Source organism: Sorex fumeus, unplaced genomic scaffold (genome assembly GCF_029834395.1).
Source record: "Sorex fumeus unplaced genomic scaffold, SorFum_2.1 ptg000098l, whole genome shotgun sequence".
Classification (NCBI taxonomy): Eukaryota; Metazoa; Chordata; class Mammalia; order Eulipotyphla; family Soricidae; genus Sorex; species Sorex fumeus.
This window is the reverse complement of record NW_026606155.1, coordinates 59,389,703-59,408,001: the sequence shown is the minus strand read 5'-3', so window position 1 is coordinate 59,408,001 and position 18,299 is coordinate 59,389,703. Positions and strand designations below refer to the sequence as shown.

Below are 18,299 nucleotides of genomic sequence, written 5' to 3'. Positions count from 1 at the left end.
CAAGAAGGGCAGAAATATTACATCCATGGCAATGAACCCTCAATTTTTCCAAATCTCAATTCAGAAATCTGAACAAGAATAAACTAGATTTACAGTAAGATTCAAATCATACTGTAGGGGCTGGAGCAACAGCACAGCAGGTAGGGCATTTGCCTTGCACGCGGCAGACCCAGGTTCGATTCCCAGCATCCCATATGTTCCCCCGAGCACTGCCGGAAGATTCCTGAGTGCGTGAACCAGGAGTAACTCCTGTGCATCGCTGGGTGTGACCAAAAAGAAAAATAAATAAATAAATAAAATCATACTGTAATTTTATTATATGATTTCCATTTGTTTGCTTTACTCCTTCCCATCACCAAACAATTCAGTATTCTTTAAGAAAAATTTGATGAAGGAAAAAATGAAATCAAATATATATATTACCTGTTTTTTCCCCAAAGTTATATATATCTGTTACATATTTTTCCCCAAATTATAAAAAATATATATACCTTCAAGGAGTTTCCTGTGTGGAGTAGTTTCTTTAAAATCAACCCTGAAACGAAAACATGATTTTAAATATTCACATCTGATAACTTTTTCTAAATGTTGGAGTTCTCGGTCAGACTTGAAAATATCTTAAAACAAGTCCTTGGCAACCTCCAGGTTAATCTTGGTGACCTTGTTGACCTTCTGGCCGTAACTGCAACCAGAAAAGCTGATGAAAGCCACCGTTTCAATACATATCAAGTGCACTAATACATGAATTTTTCTCAGAAACAAATTGCACTTACAGTACAATAATCTACTATATATCTTTAAATTCAAAACATCGCTTTCTATACCATCAGTAATACAAATAAAAACTATAGAAAATTTATAGTCAAATGAACATCAATATTACCCTAATATTTCTAAATAAAACCATTTATTATGCTAATTATGTTATATTCCCTAAATATAGTCAAAGTCATTTACCACAAACCCACAGCAAGCATTATTCTCAACGGGGAAAAACTAAGAGTCTTCCCTCTAAGATCAGGAACCAAGACAAGGCTGCCCACTCTCACCATTTCTATCAATATAGTAGTACTGGGAGTACTTACCATAGCAGTACTCCCAGTACATAGCGAGGAAAGGAAGAATTCAAGCTATCACTATTCACAGATGAATGATACTATACTTAGAAACCCTAAAGGCTACAGAAAAGCTCCTAAAAAATAGGTTTGTATAGTAAAGTGGCAGGTTACAAAATAAATATCCAAAAGTCAGGGCTGGAGCAATAGCACGGTGGGTAGGACATTTGCCTTGCACACGGCTGGCCCAGGTTCTATTCCCAATATCCCATATGGTCCCCTGAGCACTGCCAAGGGTAATTCCTGAGTGCAGAGCCAAGAGTAACCCCTGTGCATTGCCGGGTGTGACCCAAAAAGCAAAAAAAAAAAAAAAAAAAAAAACCCACAAGTCCATGGTTTTCCTATATACAAATAATGAAAGAGAAGAAAGACATATTTTTAAAAAATCCTGTTTACAATAGTGCCTCAGAAAATTAAGTACCTTAGAATCAGCTTAATTAAAGATGTGAAGGCCCTAAACAAAGAAAACTACAAAACACTACTCCAAGAAATAAAAGAGGACACTAGGAAATGGAGACACATCCCCTGCTCATGGATTAGAAGGATTAACATTGTCAAAATGGCAATACTCCCAAAGCATTATACAGATTCAATACAGTCCCTATAAGGATTAATGACATATAAGTCCCATGACATTTTTCCAAGAAATGGACAAAATGCTCCTGAAATTCATATGGAGCAATAAACCCCTACCAATAGCGAAAGCAATCCTTGGGGAAAGAAGATGGGTGGCATCACCTTCCCTAATTTCAAACTGTATTACAAAACAGTAGTGATTAAAACACCATGGTATTGGAAAAGAAACAGACCCACAGACCAATGGAGCAGAGTTGAATATTCTGACATACCCTCTTAAGGTATGTCAGAATATTAAGGCTGGAGCGATAGCACAGCGGGTAGGGCGTTCGCCTTACAAGCGGCCAACATGGCCGACCCGAGTTCGATTCCTCCGCCCCTCTCGGAGAGCCCGGCAAGCTACCGAGAGTATTCGATATGCCAGACACAGTAACAACAAAGTCTCCAATGGAGACGTTACTGGGCCCGCTCGAGCAAATCGACGATCAACGGGAGGGCCTTAAGCTTTACCTTTTACCTTTACCCTCTTAAGTATATGATCACTTAATCTTTGATAAAGGAGCAAGAAACGTAAAGAGGAGCTTGAGTGAAGGAGGGAACCTGGGGACGTGGGTGGAGGTACACTGGTGGAGGGATACTGGTGGAAGGGACACTGGTGAAGGGGAAATTGGTGGCGAGGGCATCGGTATTGTAACTGGCATTGGAACATTGTATGCCTGAAACAACTCTACTATGAACAGTTTTGTAAATCACAGTGTCTTAATAAAAATTGAAAGAAAGGACTGCGTAGATAGCACAGTGGGTAGGACACTTTCCTTGCACGCATCCTATATGGGCCCTGAGCATCGCCAGGAGAAATGTCTGAGTTCAGAGCCAGGAGGAATTTTTGAGAACTGCTGAGGTGTCCCCAAAACAAACTCCCTCCAAAAAATTGAAAGAAAAAAAATCAAAACAATCAAATCAAAAATAAAAAGGGAAGAAATTACAATATATTCAAAAGATTGTCTGAGATTACTATGAAAAACTTTATGCTTGAAAACCTAAAAGAAATTAATAAATTCTTGGAATCTGAAAACCTCTCAGGACTGAGTCTGTCTACAAAATAAATACACAGAAATTATTGCATTTCTACATGGAAACAATGACACAGAAGAAAGGTTTTTTCCCAAAAACATTTCACAACTGTCACCCCCAAAATTCAAGGTACTGGACAAATAATGGGAGAAGACATGTGTACACTTGTGGAAGGCCGCTGGTACTCTGATGGTGGGTATGGAGTTGGAACCTTGTATTTGTGAAACACAACTACCAACCATATTATAAAACATGGTACCGAAATTTGTAAAAATAATAACAAAAAACCAAAGTGTTACATTAATAATCAAGACAGACAGTACGGAGGTAAGATGTTTACCTTGCATGTGTTTGCCCTGATTTGATCCCCTGCACTGCTTAGGGTACCCGGAGGACCACCAGGAATCACTCTTGAGCACAAAGCCAGAATAGGCCCTGAACACCACCAAACATGACCCAAATAAGTAAGGTATGATAACTAGAAGCAATCTGGGTAATAGGAGAGCATATGTAAAAACACTGCATGGTATATTCATATAACAGGATACTATACAGCAATAAAAAAGGATCTGATATATGCTATTATACATAAATGCATGTACATACAAACATATACACATACATTCCTCTATCAATATTCCTCCTATATGTTCAGTATTTCTTCTTTCTGTATTTGCTAATAGGAATAACTTACAGATTCAAAACCCAAGTGAAGATTTTATTTCCAATTACTAATGAAGAAGCATAGGGCAAGTCCGTGGAGATATACCAAAGAAATGAAGCACATGCCTACCATGCCTAAGGCCTCAGTTTTGATCTCTGGCACCTCATATGCCACAACCCCTGCCCCACTGGGTATAGTTGTGGTGAGCACTGTTGGGTGTGGCGCTAGGTGTATTGCACAGCCAGCCAGAGCAATTCAAGTGGCTCCAGGCTTTTGGAGCACTGCTCAGAAGTCTCCCCATGTGACCCCAAAATAGACAGCATAAATCAATATGACTTAAAAATAAAAATAATCTTTACATATAAATATAAGGTTTGTAATAGTTTATCTCAAAAAAAGTAGTGCATCTTAAAGGCTATATACTCCCCACGAGAGAATAAGAATCATTAATTGTCATTTCTAACTTCTTTAAGACACTGAACCAAAGCCAACAATTGCTTACAGGCTGATTCTTCTGTTTTTCTTTTTAATTGAGGGGTGGAGGGTGGGCAGGAACAGGAAGATGCCTGGCAATGAGAATTCCAGAACCCTGTCCTGAAACTGTGATTGTTACTGTTTCACGAGCTGAGCTCTCCAAGAGCAAGCCTCTTTCTTGGCTTAGCGCTGAACAACAGACAGTCTGTCTGGACAGACAACTAGCCTTTCAATCCTTTCTGTTTTAATTTTCTCTTTCCTACTTCATTTCTTAAAGATGAAATATAGTTAAGTTACTTACCAATACTATGAAACTGCCATCGTTGATGAATTCTTTCTGGAAGAAGTTGTAAAATTTTCTAAAAATAAAAGAAAATAAATGAAAATCAAAAAATTAGTTCACATTTTGCAAAATGTGAAAATAGTAAAAAAAAGAACTTGAACTAAATTTTTAATAGTAAAAGATAGCACTATAAATGTAAAATAGCTCTGAGCAAATTATATAGTACTGGCACTATCTTAATACTGACATATAATGATCAATATCTGAAAATTCCAAAAGACAACAAGCAATACTAACAAAGACATGGAACTGAAAATTAAATTTATTTTTATAATGAAGATCAAATATATTTCACTTTAGCAATTAAATATGAATGCTAGTATACTTCAAAATATTTAGTGTTCTTAAATTCATGCATTGTGGACATATTTGATACATTTTGAATTCTTCCCTACATTACTATTTGTATCACTTCCTTTGAGTACTTCTTTCCCCCATTTTGATAAATCTTGGGAAAATATTTAATCACAAAAAATCCATCAATATCTGCACTGAGTTTAGTTATGAAACCAAAGGTGTTTCTTGTGAGCAATAATGGCTTATAGGCATGAAAGCAAAATCTAAAAACTCCAGAGCTGCAGTTCAGATATACAGGTTTCTATTACACATATTACTTCCCCAATCTTGACTATAAATTCCTCATGAGTTATACCTGATTGAATTACAATGACTAGCTGCCTTACAGAGCTGTTGAGCTTAGTATTTTTCTGCATACTATTTGTATTTGGTTTTCTATTACTGCTGTTCTTACCATTTTTTAAAAACAACCTAAATATTCAGGGTGAACTTTATATAGACTCAAAACTTTATATAGACAAGGAATAAGTCCTAAGCACCACTGGATGTTACCCAAAAACAAAAACAAAAATTCCAAAGAAATACTGGTTCTACATGAGACACATAAATATTTTTATCAGTATGTATGATCCTCATAGTTCCCGTTGAGGAAAGAAATAAATTATAGAAAATGGAAAAGATTACTATTGAACTATTCAAACTATCCTAAATTATCACTATTAAATTACACTTTATAATTAACACCTATAAGGTCAAAATGCAGAAGCCTATATTGTTTTTATAAAATAACTATGAAAGAAAATTATATGTACGTTTTAATTGTATCACTGTATCACTGTCATCCCATTGATCGTTGAATTACTCGAGCAGGCACCAGTAACATCTCTATTCCTCCCAGTCCTGAGATTTTAGCAGCCTCTTCTTTTTTTTTTTATTAGTGAAACACCATGAGGTACAGTTATAGACTTACAAATTTTTGTGCTTGGGTTTCAGTCACACAATGATCAAGTACCCATCCCTCCACCAGCGCCCATCCTCCACCACCACAGGTCCCAGCATCCCTCCCACCCCCCATCCTCCCTTCCCACCCTGCCTCTGTGGCAGGGCATTCCCCCTTGTTCTCTCTCTCTTCTTTTGGGTCCTGTGGTTTGCAAGAGAGGCATTGAGTGGCAATCATGTTTGGTCTATAATCTACTTTCAGCAAAGCAGCCTCTTCTTACTCGTCTTTTCCCAACGACTAGAGGCTCTTTCAGGGTCAGGTGAATGAGAACTGTGGTTGTTACTATATTTGGCATACTGAATATGCCACGGGAGCTTTCCAGGATCTGCCCATGCGGGCGGGATACTATCAGTAGCTTGCCAGGCTCTCCGAGAGGCATAAATGGGTAGGAAGTGTGTTATAATGTGTTGCACGGCCACAAAGCAGCTGCACTGTCCGGAAAGCGGCCTGAAAGCATGGCGGTGGTTACGCAGTTAGAGGTCAGCTGCTGGGGCTGGGTCCTTGGGGTGGAGAGGGTTCTCACCCACCCCACAGCATGGTGTGGAGTCCCATGTTTTAACTATACAGAAAAAAATATAAACCCAATGTCCTATTAATAATGATTTTTTCCAGAAAAAGAAAATAATTTAAAACTTTTTTTTTTAAATCACTCTCTCTGAAGATGCAACAGATTAAAACACACAGGTTATGGGGTATGGTGCCACCAGCAAGTCAATCTGTACCTGTGAGGCGAGTGCATCAGCAGCCTGATGGTGCCTTCAGACTTCTAGATACCCCCAAATTGCTGCTGTGCCTTTGGCCGAACCCCAGCAAACTGGGGCCAAGTTTACCAAGAAAGCAAATGGCCAAAACTTAGGTATGTGGGAGACACACCCACAAACCACCTCCAGCTCAGCTATATAATTGAAGGCAAAGTCTCTCTGGTTTCTGATCAAGTTGCTTAACGGCCATGATCCAAGAGACTCAGAAACAAATCTCGGAACCCAACGGCTTTTGGCAGAAATGAGTCCAGTTCCACAGTAGATTACCAGTGCCGGGCCACCCCAGGGGGCAATAGGTTTCGTGCCTTGGCCTTTTCCCCCTGACGGCTCAGTGGCCGCCATCCTCCAGAGGCCATTGGACAGTCAGATTTGGGCCCGCAGTGACGAGACACATGGGGCCTCACGGGATGGGGGTGGAGCCGACCCTTTCCTCCCCACCCAAACGAGACCCTGGGTCACCACCCATGAACGGCCTCTCCGGTTCCTGATCAAGCTGCTTAACGGCCATGATCCAAGAGACTCAGAAACAAATCTCAGAACCCAGCAGGCTTTAGCAGAAATCCCTCCAGATTTAATTGTTAAAATTTCAGAATTCCAAAATATTAACAAAACAGTAGTGGCCGCGCGACACCATATGTTGTTCATAACCAGCAACAGAAAAAAATTGTCCATTGTTGACTTTTTGGCAGATCTGAATGTTGGGGTAAAATCTCAAATTATAATGGCGGGTCTGGTGTTGAAATATTGAATGTAATCAAAGTAGAGAGAGCGATGTGGAAATCATCTGCCCCACAGGTAGGGGGAGGGTGTGAGATGGAGGGTATACTGGGGTTTTTGGTGGTGGAGAATGGGCACTGGTGAAGGGACAGGTGTTTCATCATTGTATGACCAAGACTTAAACCCGAAAGCTTTGTAAGTGCTCTCACGGCGATTCAATAAATAAATTTATAAAAAAGAAAAAAAGTAAGGTGGAGTTCATGCTCAATTCAATCAGTCTAATCAATGGCTGAATAAATAACAATACTCTTATATTAAAATTAAAAAATTTGAAAAAAAAAAAAGGTGCACACAGGTTAACTACTTTTATCAAAAGGTGAAAGCTGGGCCGGAACAATAATACAGTGGGTAGCGTACTTGTCTTGCACGTAGTCAATCCCTGGAAATCCCTGGTGTTCAATCCCTGGCAACCCATATGAAACCCCAAATACTGTCAGAAGTAACTCCTGAGCATCGCTGGGTGTGGCCCAAGAACAAACAAACAAAAGATGAAAGCCCTGGGTCTGAACAGTAGTAAAGCAGGTAGGGCTTTTGCCTTGCAACAACCTAACCAGGGCTCTATCTCCAGCATCCCGTATGGTTGCCAGCGCACTACCAGGAGTGAATCCCTGAGTGCATTGCCTAAGCCCTGATATGACTAGGTATGGTCCCCAAACAAAACAAAAACCATTTTTATATTACATACTGCAGCGATGCATTAATGACAAAGGTATTTCTGTTCAGGGCTGGGGTGCCAACTGTGATGGAGCAAATGTTTTGCAGGAAGCAAACCCTGAGCTTAATTACCAGCACCAAAAAAAAAAAAAAGTTCAAACAATCAGAGTATATAAGAACCAATACTTTAACAGAAAAAAATACCCCGAAAGGATTTCTATTAACTAATCAATCATCTTAGTACCCAGAAATAAAGCATACATATATGTCGGGAAGGAACACTTCCCAGGAATTATTTTGCTTTCTCTGTGAATGTTTTTATTCTTTCTCAAAACATCTTCTTGAAAACAGCTCATGCAAATACTTGAAGAGGTAAAGATAAACAAATTCCTTAGGGTTAATGATTAAGAAGAATTAACTGCAGCTAGGCTGGAAAAAATGCACTGTAAGTAGCATGTTTGCCTTGCACGAGGCTGACCAGGGTTCAGTCCCCAGCAACACATAGGATGCCCCAAACCCCACCAGCAGTGATCTATGAAAGACAAGATAAAACTCTAAGCACTTCCAGGTGTGGCCCCAAAACCAAACCAAAACAAGATAAAAGAATAAGTAACTGCAGAACAAGTACCAACACCAGTTACTTCCACCTGAAACTCTTTTCTCTTTGGTTTCCGGTCCAAACTCAGAGGTGCTCAGGGACAACTCAGTCACTCCCAATCGTGTTCAGGGGCCCATGTGGTACACAGGACTGATTCCAGGGCTCCTGCATGCAAAGTATGTACTCAGTCTCTTGGGCTATCTCTCTACCCACTCTGGAACTCTTAAAAATATTTATAAGAATTTTTTCTATTTTATAGGCTCAAGGAGATAATTCAAAGGGCAGGAGCACATGCTTTGCACTTGGGACCCCCAGGTTCGATATCTGCACCAAAAACAATTTTAGCTGTAACTAAATCAATACAGAGCAAACAGATATAAGATTGCTCAAACACTCAAGGCACAAGCTCTAATCCTTTCTTCAGCTCTCTAAATCCTTAGAAATGATCAGAGTATGATTACTGTTCAATTAGGAAGGCAATGTAGACAATAAAGTCTTTAAGATAATGCCCAGCCGAAATACATCTGGACTATGTATTTAACTATGGTGCTATGCCACCCTGGGAGGGGAAGGGTGTCTGTCCCTCCGCCTGTCCCTCTTTGTGGTGGTGACATGGTGGCCTGCATCTTTTAGAGCCTAATGAACAGCCAGGTATGAGACTGCATTGACGAGGCACATGGGGCTTCATGGGATGAGGGCAGAATTGGCCCTGCTCTCCTCCATGACAATGCTTCAGGTTGCCACCCTCAAACGCCTCCTCCGGCTTCTGACCGACCATGATCCCAGAGGCACACATACCAATCTCAGAACCCAGGGGCTTCTGGCAGAAATCCCTCTAGGTTTATTACTAAAATATCAGAAATTCAAATTCACATGGCCGCTATTGTGACCACACGACAGCATATGCTCTTCGTAATCAGCAATGGAAAACAAATTTTCTAATGATGTCTTTGTGGCAGGTCTGAATGTTGGGGAAAATTCCAAATAACAATGTTGGGTCTTTTGTCAAAACACTGAACGTGATCAACGTAGAGAGAGAGTAAAGTGGAAATCTGCCACACAGGCGGGGGGTGGTTGGGAGAGGGAGTATACTGGGGTTCTTCATGGTGGAAAATGTGCACTGGTGAAGGGACGGATGTTTGATCAGTGAATGACTGACCAAGACTTGAACTGAAAGGCTTTGTGACTATTCTCACGGTGATTCAATAAATAAATAAATAAAATAAAATAAAATTTAGATGTGAATGTCAAAAAAAAAATAAATAAAGTCTTTAAAAGGCTAGATGTGGGGCCCAGGAAGAAAATACAGAAGTTAGGATGTATGATTTGTATGCAGCCAACCCCAATTTGCAGGTATGGCCCTGGAGGCTATTGAGTATCTCTGAAACGGGCGGGGAACCACATGGCTCAAGCTTTAAGCACTGCATTCACTCTCACTAGACTGGCCCAGGATCACAGGATGGAGCCATCCAAGGACATGTGCTCTGCTCGGAAGGTTCCCCCTCCCCTAAAAAGCTGCCTGGATATTGAGGGAAGAGCTCTAATGTTTTATCAGCATGGAAAAAAATGCAACTTTTTTTTTTAACAGACTATCAACTGCTAGTTGATTTTTTGTTTATTGGTTTCTGGGTCATACTTAGTGGTGCTTAGGGATTATTTCTGGTTTTGCACTCAGAGATTACTCCTGGAGGGCTTGGGCGATCATATGGAATGCCGGGGAATGGACCCAGGTAGGCCACTGCAAGGCCGTGCCCTACTTGCTGTACTATGTCTCTGGTCCTATTTATTAAACACTGAAGACTTGTCCTACTCCAATCCAAAGTAATATATAACAATTTTGAAAGCATTTAAAACTCTTTTAGGTGTGGGAGCAATAGTACAGTGGATAGGGCATTTGCCTTGTATGCGGCCAACCCAAATAACCCCAAGCCCAGTAGGAGTGATCCCTGAGCATCAAGCCAGAAATAATCTCTAATCTCAGAATAATCTTGGCGTGAACCCCAGTCTTCCTCTTATTTTATACATGTAAGTATGCAAGGAAAAGCAATTCAAGCAGAAAATACAAGCTCCTCAGTGTGATGCCAGCACTGAAATTTGTGTCTCCCACCATCTAGTAACTTCATTAGTAGTGCTCCTCTTTGTCCCATGGTCAAGATATAAAATGTATAAAATTTTGGCAACAATAACCACTTCTGTCGCTAAGTGTCCAACATGATATCCAAGTGTGTGAGTCACTTACACACCACAACCAACATGCTAATTTATGCAAATACAATAAATTTACTCTCTCAGGTAAAAATGTTTTGGGTTTTTTAAAAAAACTATCCATTTTTGAGAGCCTGGCAAGCTACCGAGAGTATTCGATATGCCAGACACAGTAACGACAAAGTCTCCAATGGAGACGTTACTGGGCCCGCTCGAGCAAATCGACGATCAACGGGAGGGCCTTTACCTTTACCATTGTTCTCAACACATTAAATTTTCTGGTGTTAAATGTACAAAACACTTGTATATTTAAATGTACAAAACAATTCTATCTATAAAACAATAAACTATTAGAAGAGATATAAAACAAAGTTAGAAATACTTTGTTATAAAAAGAGGGCTGGAGCGATAGCACAGCGGGTAGGGCGTTCGCCTTACAAGCGGCCAACATGGCTGACCCGAGTTCGATTCCTCCGCCCCTCTCGGAGAGCCCGGCAAGCTACCGAGAGTATTCGATATGCCAGACACAGTAACAACAAAGTCTCCAATGGAGACGTTACTGGGCCCGCTCGAGCAAATCGACGATCAACGGGAGGGCCTTTACCTTTACCTTTACCTTACCTTTATAAAAAGTACAACTGAGCCCTTTATTTATTTTTTGGCCTTAGGGCAACACACAGCAGTGCTCAGGGCTTACTCCTGGCTCTTCACTCAAGGATCACTTCTCACATGCTTAGGGGAACACATGCAGTACTAGGGATCATACTGAACTGACTCCGTGTAATGCCAGCATTCTACCTGCAATACTGTATCTTCGGCCCCTTACAATTCATTTCTTTAAATGATGGAAAATTCACAGCAGCTTATCATATGCTTCGTAATTTCAATATAACCTTTGTATGTTCTAAGATTTTCAAAGTGGGCACATAATGGCAAACACTTACCTCAAAAATAAAAAGAATAGCATCCAATTCCTCCCTTTGAGACTTGTGACCTATATTTTAGAGAAAAATATTTTAAACATATTTTGCCCTTAATGTTTACAACCATTATAAAAGCTCCACTATTTCAAACACTGAATATTTTAAAATAAATTATTCTCTAGTAAAATATAAAATATTTCAAGTATATTTTGTTCATTAGAAACAATTTGGATACATCTTTCTCTATTTTTCAACTGAACTTAAGACTATTAAGACTATTTTTTATGTTTAAAAACAAATCACAATGTCTCAGAACTCTTTAGTGAACTTGGAAAATGAAAATACACAAATGACAGTTCAAATATGACACCTTCACCCTCAGGCTCAGTAAAAATGGTAACGGAATAATAACAACCAGGAAAGAAAGCCTTCTTGGTATTAAAAATACTACTACTGACCCAGAGTGTGTATGTGGCGGGGGGAAGGTCAAAAAGTTGTCTGGCAGAAAGAAGTGAAATATTCTGATGTCTATGGATTTTGTTAGTATGACAATCAGTTAAGTAATCAGATGAAGAGGGACAGAAACAATGCTCTTAAATGGGAAGAAACATAGTAAGGGAATAACAAGCCGCCAAGGGCAACAGAAATTGATAATGGTCTACAGAAATGAGCTTACTATATGGGGAACAAGAGAAGAGGAGGCAGAGGTTGAGTGGGAGCATTCTCATGGAGAACGTAGCATTGGAATATTGTATGTATGAAACCCTTACATTAACATATTGTAAATCATGTGTCAAAAATAAAAATATTTAAGAAATAGATAAATAGGACTGATTTAACATCTTACCTTTCTGTTTAAGACTAGCTTCAATAGTCACAAAATTCTCAAAGAACACGTAGTATATATGTGAAAAATGTTGATCAAAAAACTGTTTAAGATCAATAGACTCTGCATTCTCTGAAAAAGGAAAGAAAAGTATGAAGTGGTTACTATTTACATGTTAAATCCTGTTCAACAAATACTAAAGCAGTAAATTTCCTTTACAAAAAAGTCAAAAAATGCTTCCAACATTCTATCATATTGCTTAAGATATAGGAATGATAGCACAGCGGGTAGGGTGTTTGCCTTGCACGCGGCCAACCCGGGTTCGATTCCTCCATCCCTCTCTGAGAGCCTGAAATGCTACTGAGAGTATCCCACTCGCACGGCAGAGCCTGGCAAGCTACCCGTGATGTATTCAATATGCCAAAAATAGTAACAACAAGCCTCACAATGGAGACGTTACTGGTGCCTGCTCCAGCAAATCGATGAACAACAGGTAGACAGTGCTACAGTACATATACATACATATATATATATATATATATATATGAATTCTTGCTCTCACAAATTTAGCCTTCACTGGAAAATTTTACGGAATCAGGATAATGTTTGTTCTCTACAAGTAAACAGTATCTCAGAAAGACTTGCTCAAAATTGTTAACCACACCAAAAAAAAAAAAAAAGTCAAGTCCTATTTCGATTCTCCAAATGTCTAAAATTCATCATTTCTAAAATAAAATCTAAACATTTATTCAGTAAATAAACATGTACCTAACAATCGTGCCCCCCTCCCACTACAGGAAACAGAATTAAAAGGGCAAAATACTACAGTCTTAAGAACTAAAAGCTGCCAATAAATAATAGCTAAACTAAAAGCCAAAACTAAAAGCCGCCCTAAAAGGACTACCAGCGTAGTGAAGAACACACAAAACTAAATATTAACTGTATGCACAAACAAAAGTATTTGAGATATTGAAAGTGAAGAAAGTATAATGTCAATTAATAAACATAAAATTAACTTTCAAATGGGGGGACAGGTGTGGGAAGCAGAAAAAGCATGAAAGGACAAAGCATGGAAGGATAAAGAAAAATAACTGATTTGGGCTAAGCTTAAAACAATTTGATAAAACTAAGTTAAAGAAAATTCTGAAAGAGAATTTTTACATACTGTTACTTTATATTTGCTCGAGCGGGCCCAGTAACGTCTCCATTGGAGACTTTGTTGTTACTGTGTCTGGCATATCCAATACTCTCGGTAGCTTGCCGGGCTCTCCGAGAGGGGAGGAGGAATCGAACTCGGGTCAGCCATGTTGGCTGCGTGCAAGGCAAACGCCCTACCCGCTGTGCTATGACCCGAGTTCGATTCCTCCGCCCCTCTCGGAGAGCCCGGCAAGCTACCGAGAGTATTCGATATGCCAGACACAGTAACAACAAAGTCTCCAATGGAGACGTTACTGGGCCCACTCAAGCAAATCGACGATCAACGGGAGGGCCTTTATTTATTTATTTATTATGTTACTTTATATACTTCCTATTCTCAGGTTTATTTACAAAAATAATTTTTTACAATTAAAAAATGGTGGGAATGCCGGCTGGTCCAACCCTATTGGAAAACAGTATGGACGATTCTCAAAAAATTAGAATTTGATCTGCCATTTGACCCAACTATAGCACTCCTGGGAATATATCCCAGAGAGGCAAAAAGGTATAGTCAAAGTGACATCTGCAATTGTTTGTTCATTGCAGCATTCTTTACAATAGCCAGAATCTGGAAAAAACCTGAGTGCCCAAGAACAGATGACTGGTTAAAGAAACTTTGGTACATTTACACAATGGAGCACTATGTAGCTGTTAGAAAAGATGAAGTTATGAAATTTACATACAAGTGGTACTACATGGAAAGTATCATGTTAAGCGAAATGAGTCAGAAAGAGCGGGATAGACACAGAAAGATTGCATTCATCTGGGGAACATAAAGCAACAAAAAGGGAGATTAACACCCAGGAATGGCTGAGATTAGTACCAGGAATTTTGTTCCATGAATGGAAGGCCAGCCACACGTTCTAGGTGAAAAAAAGTTCAGATAGAGAAGAGAGCACCAAATGAAGGGTGTTGTGAGGACCCTCCCAGGGTGGGAGAAGCATGCTAAAAGTAGTCTATAGACCAAACATGATTGCCACTCAAAGCCTCTCTTGCAAAACACAGTACCCAAAAGAAGAGAGAGAGAACAAGGGGGAATACCCTGCCACAGAGGCAGGATGGGACGGGGGGGGGGGGGGGGGGGAGATGCTGGGACCCGTGGTGATGGATAACGGGCACTGGTGGAGGGATGGGCACTTGATCATTGTATAACTGAAACCCAAGCACAATTTGTAAGCCTATAACTGTACCTCATGGTGTTTCACTAATAAAAAAAGAAAAAAAAATGAATTTTAAAAAGGCAACTGGAAAAAAAACAATGTTACAGGATATAAAACTTATTGGTGCTTCACAGAAAATAATTACTGTAATCCTCACAGCAACACTATGAAGCATGTCATACACCTATTTCATAGATCAGGAAACATGTTTATTAACTTAGCTAGTAAGCACTGTCAGGAATTTAAACTCCACACTATTTAGATCTAGATTTTATGCTATTAATCAATATATTATTCCAAGAGTAAGAAAAATACAAAAGGAATACTAGTTATCATCTGCCTATGAAAGGTTAAAATAGTAACAAATAATAGTTTACAGACTTTCAAAATAATATGTACAACTGAGATAAACATGGAAGAGTTTCCATACTCCTAAAGAATAGTTAGAAAAAAATATAAAATTAAATAAAATGGGCTACTATAATTGCTTCTATAGTTCCTGAAATTAATGTTTCAAAGGCAACTAATGTCCCAGAAGCAGGAATAAAATGGGAAGAAGAAAAAACAAAAAAATCATAACAAAAGCAAATATCAATCAACTCAAGATTTTGCCACATTATTTAGAAGCCAAGGAATTCTCCATGAATTTCCTTCCCAAACAGAAAGTTAACAAAACCTGGAAACTACATTCTTGCTACTATGAAACAGTGCTTCAAAATTAGACCACTTTGCTTTTTTTTGGTTCTACTTATAATGTGTAGCAACAAAGTAACAAGTCTCACAATGGAGAGGTTACTCAGCTGGCTGGAGCAAATCATGAAAAACAGGAGGACAGTGCTACTTATAATCTGTAAATAAATCTATTATAAAATACTACATCACAAATTCACAAAACTGACACACTAGAGAAAAGTTGGGGGGAAACATAAAAATGGATTAAAAATTGTTGAGGTTTTCACTATAATAACAAGGAAAAAATGAAAAAGGAAATCTATAAGAAAGATTATGGATAGGCTGGAGAAAATAGTACAAGTGTAGGATGCTTTGTCTTGCACTCTTACACATGGTCAACCCGGATTCGATCCCCAGCACCCTATATGGCTCCCTGAGTCCCATCAGGAGTGATCCCTGAGCACAGAAGTAGGAGTAAGCACTGAGTACAGCCAGGTATGGCTCCCCCCAAAACGATTATACAAAGTTTACTGATTTTTAAACTTCAACACAAATTCTCATCCTTTCTAAAGCAGTCCCCATTGGGGCGGGAGCGATAGTACAGTGGATAGGGTGTCTGCCTTGCACACGGCAGACCTGGGTTCAATCCCCAGTATCCCATATGGTCCCCCAAGCACCACCAGGGGTAATATCTGAGTGCAGAGTCAGGAGTAATCCCTGAACATAGCTGGGTGTGACCCCAAAAGTCAAAAAAATTAATTAAAAAAAGTGGTCCCCCTTAATAAACTATTTTATAAATGCCATTAATACTTTTGGTCAATAAAACTGCTATATATACCATATTAAATAATAGCATTTTCTTCAAGATTTGGATGCCTTGTGGGGAACTGGGGTGGTGCTGGAGAGGGCTTTGGGCCACACCCAGCAGTGCTCAGGGCTTTCAGTTTAGGGATCATTTTGCAAGGTGCGCAAGGATCCATACATGACACAGAGAATTGAATCAGGGCCAGCCAAATGTGAAGCAAGTGCCTTACTCCCTGTATACTCTCTCTCTCTCTCTCTAACCCAAGATTTGGATCCTTTTCAGGAGCAGAAAGCATGCCTTTGAGCTTTAGTGCTTTGTGTAGGGCTGAACTGATGACACTAAAAAGAAAAAAGTGTAATGGTTCAATTTTTCCTCCTATTTTTTCAGAAAAAAAATCATATAATTCGCAGTTTGTGAAGTTGTAAATTAAGTCCTACTCCAAGCACAAAGCCAGACTGCGATCTCTCAGAGAGAAAAAAAATTTCAGGATTGGAAATGACTTGGAAAGATCTCTCAGAATAAAATGACTCAGGAGTGGGAATGCTTTGGAAACCTTTGGGCATACTAACTTTAAGCAGCAAAAAAGTTCCAGACTTCAATTAGTTTTTCCACAAATAAAATTCCTCAAGTGTCACATTAGAATATTTTAATAAGCAAGTTACTAGAAAGTTGAATACTAGGAAATTGAAAGATTTTAAGAATCCTTCATTAAGGATTCTTACTCATTAAAAATATTTTAATGAGTAAGTTAGTAGGAAATTGAATACTAGGAAATTGAAGAATTTCCTAGTATTTGTTTGAAATAAAATACCAACAAATTTTACTTCCTTTCATTCAATTACCCTTTGTTAAACCAAAATGTAACTTCTGTGTGTATGTGACAGATCAAACCTAAGTCACTCTTATGTGCAAATTATGCACTCTACTAGTGAGTTAAATAAATCCCTGGCCACCCAAAAGAAACTTTTATCATTTAACCAGTTTGTATAATATACTGAGAATAATGAAGCATGGCCATTATGAAGATCATTCATGTTGAATTCATTCAATTCCTATTCTATTTTTTTACGTGGATTCCTATCCTATTTTTTTTTGGGGGGGGGAGGGTCTCCCAAGCTGTTCTCAGGAAGCCTGGAGCACCACAGGTGACTCTCAGCCAACTATGCCATCAATCCACCGCAAATACCAGAGGATGCAAGACATCCTGTGGTGCCTGAGACTACCTGGGACAAACCCACTGGTGTTCGGGGAACCTCCAGGGATGCACCTGGTAATGTTCAGAGGACCAAAGGATACCAGGAACTGAACCCAGATCCACTGCATGCTAAACATGCACCCTAACCACTGAATTAACTACCAGGCCCCTATTAGAAAAAAAAATTTCTTGATTTTTGAGGAGGTAATAACATCAGAATCAATTTTATCACTTTTAGATCTCCAACTAAAATTCTATGTTTCCCCTGCTGTGGCTACACCAATGAGCCTAACTGCACAGCTTCTCTAAGAATATCTACAGCGACACCAAATGCATAAACATGAGATACTAAGATGTTTGACTGAGAACTCTGGGGTCCTCTAGGAGTAGAGGTCGGCAGCCTCCATACCATAGTACTAAAATTCTAGTAGGAGCACACTAAATTATATGAGAAAGTAACATAGATGCCAACTAGACTCAACAAACAAAAACAACACAGAAGGTTCAACTCGAGAAAAACAGCTTAGTAAATCCTCAGACAAAGCTTTAACAATTCTATGGTGAAATATAACAATTTACACAAATTTTCTTCTACTAAAATATTTTTGTTAACTAATTCTGTCATTTGGCTATAACAAGCAATATAAAACAATTTATTATGTGTCTCCTAAGGGGGCAGACTTGGGCGGTGCTTTAGAAAATGGGGACTAGGGTGGAGGGAAGGTTACTCAGGTGGTGGAATTGGTGTTAAAACATCAAAAGTCCATAACAACTGTATTGTAAATAACTCTGTAAACCATGGTGTTTAAATACAGTAAAAATGATTTTCAAATAAAATTAATGTTCCAAAGTATTCCAAATATTATTTTGAAAGAATTGTTATGTAATCTATCATTTCCAAATAATATTTGAGATGTTATTTAATTTTATAGACATGCGAAGTGTTTAAAGTAAATAATACAGCTGGAATCAGAACTCACACT

At 39.0% G+C, this 18,299-nt stretch overlaps 1 protein-coding gene across 6 annotated transcripts in view; it reads right to left on the bottom strand.

The window, feature by feature from the left end:
• Positions 1-18,299, bottom strand: part of RALGAPA1 (Ral GTPase activating protein catalytic subunit alpha 1) — a 220,919-nt gene that overhangs the window by 184,320 nt on the left and 18,300 nt on the right. For all 6 annotated transcript variants that reach the window (XM_056133139.1, XM_056133142.1, XM_056133143.1 and 3 more), the window contains exons 2-5: positions 12,309-12,419; positions 11,483-11,532; positions 4,205-4,262; positions 492-535 (exon numbers count right to left, since the gene is read on the bottom strand). In XM_056133139.1, the coding sequence (XP_055989114.1) occupies positions 492-535; positions 4,205-4,262; positions 11,483-11,532; positions 12,309-12,419 (263 nt within the window). The remainder of the gene's footprint in view (positions 1-491; positions 536-4,204; positions 4,263-11,482; positions 11,533-12,308; positions 12,420-18,299) is intronic.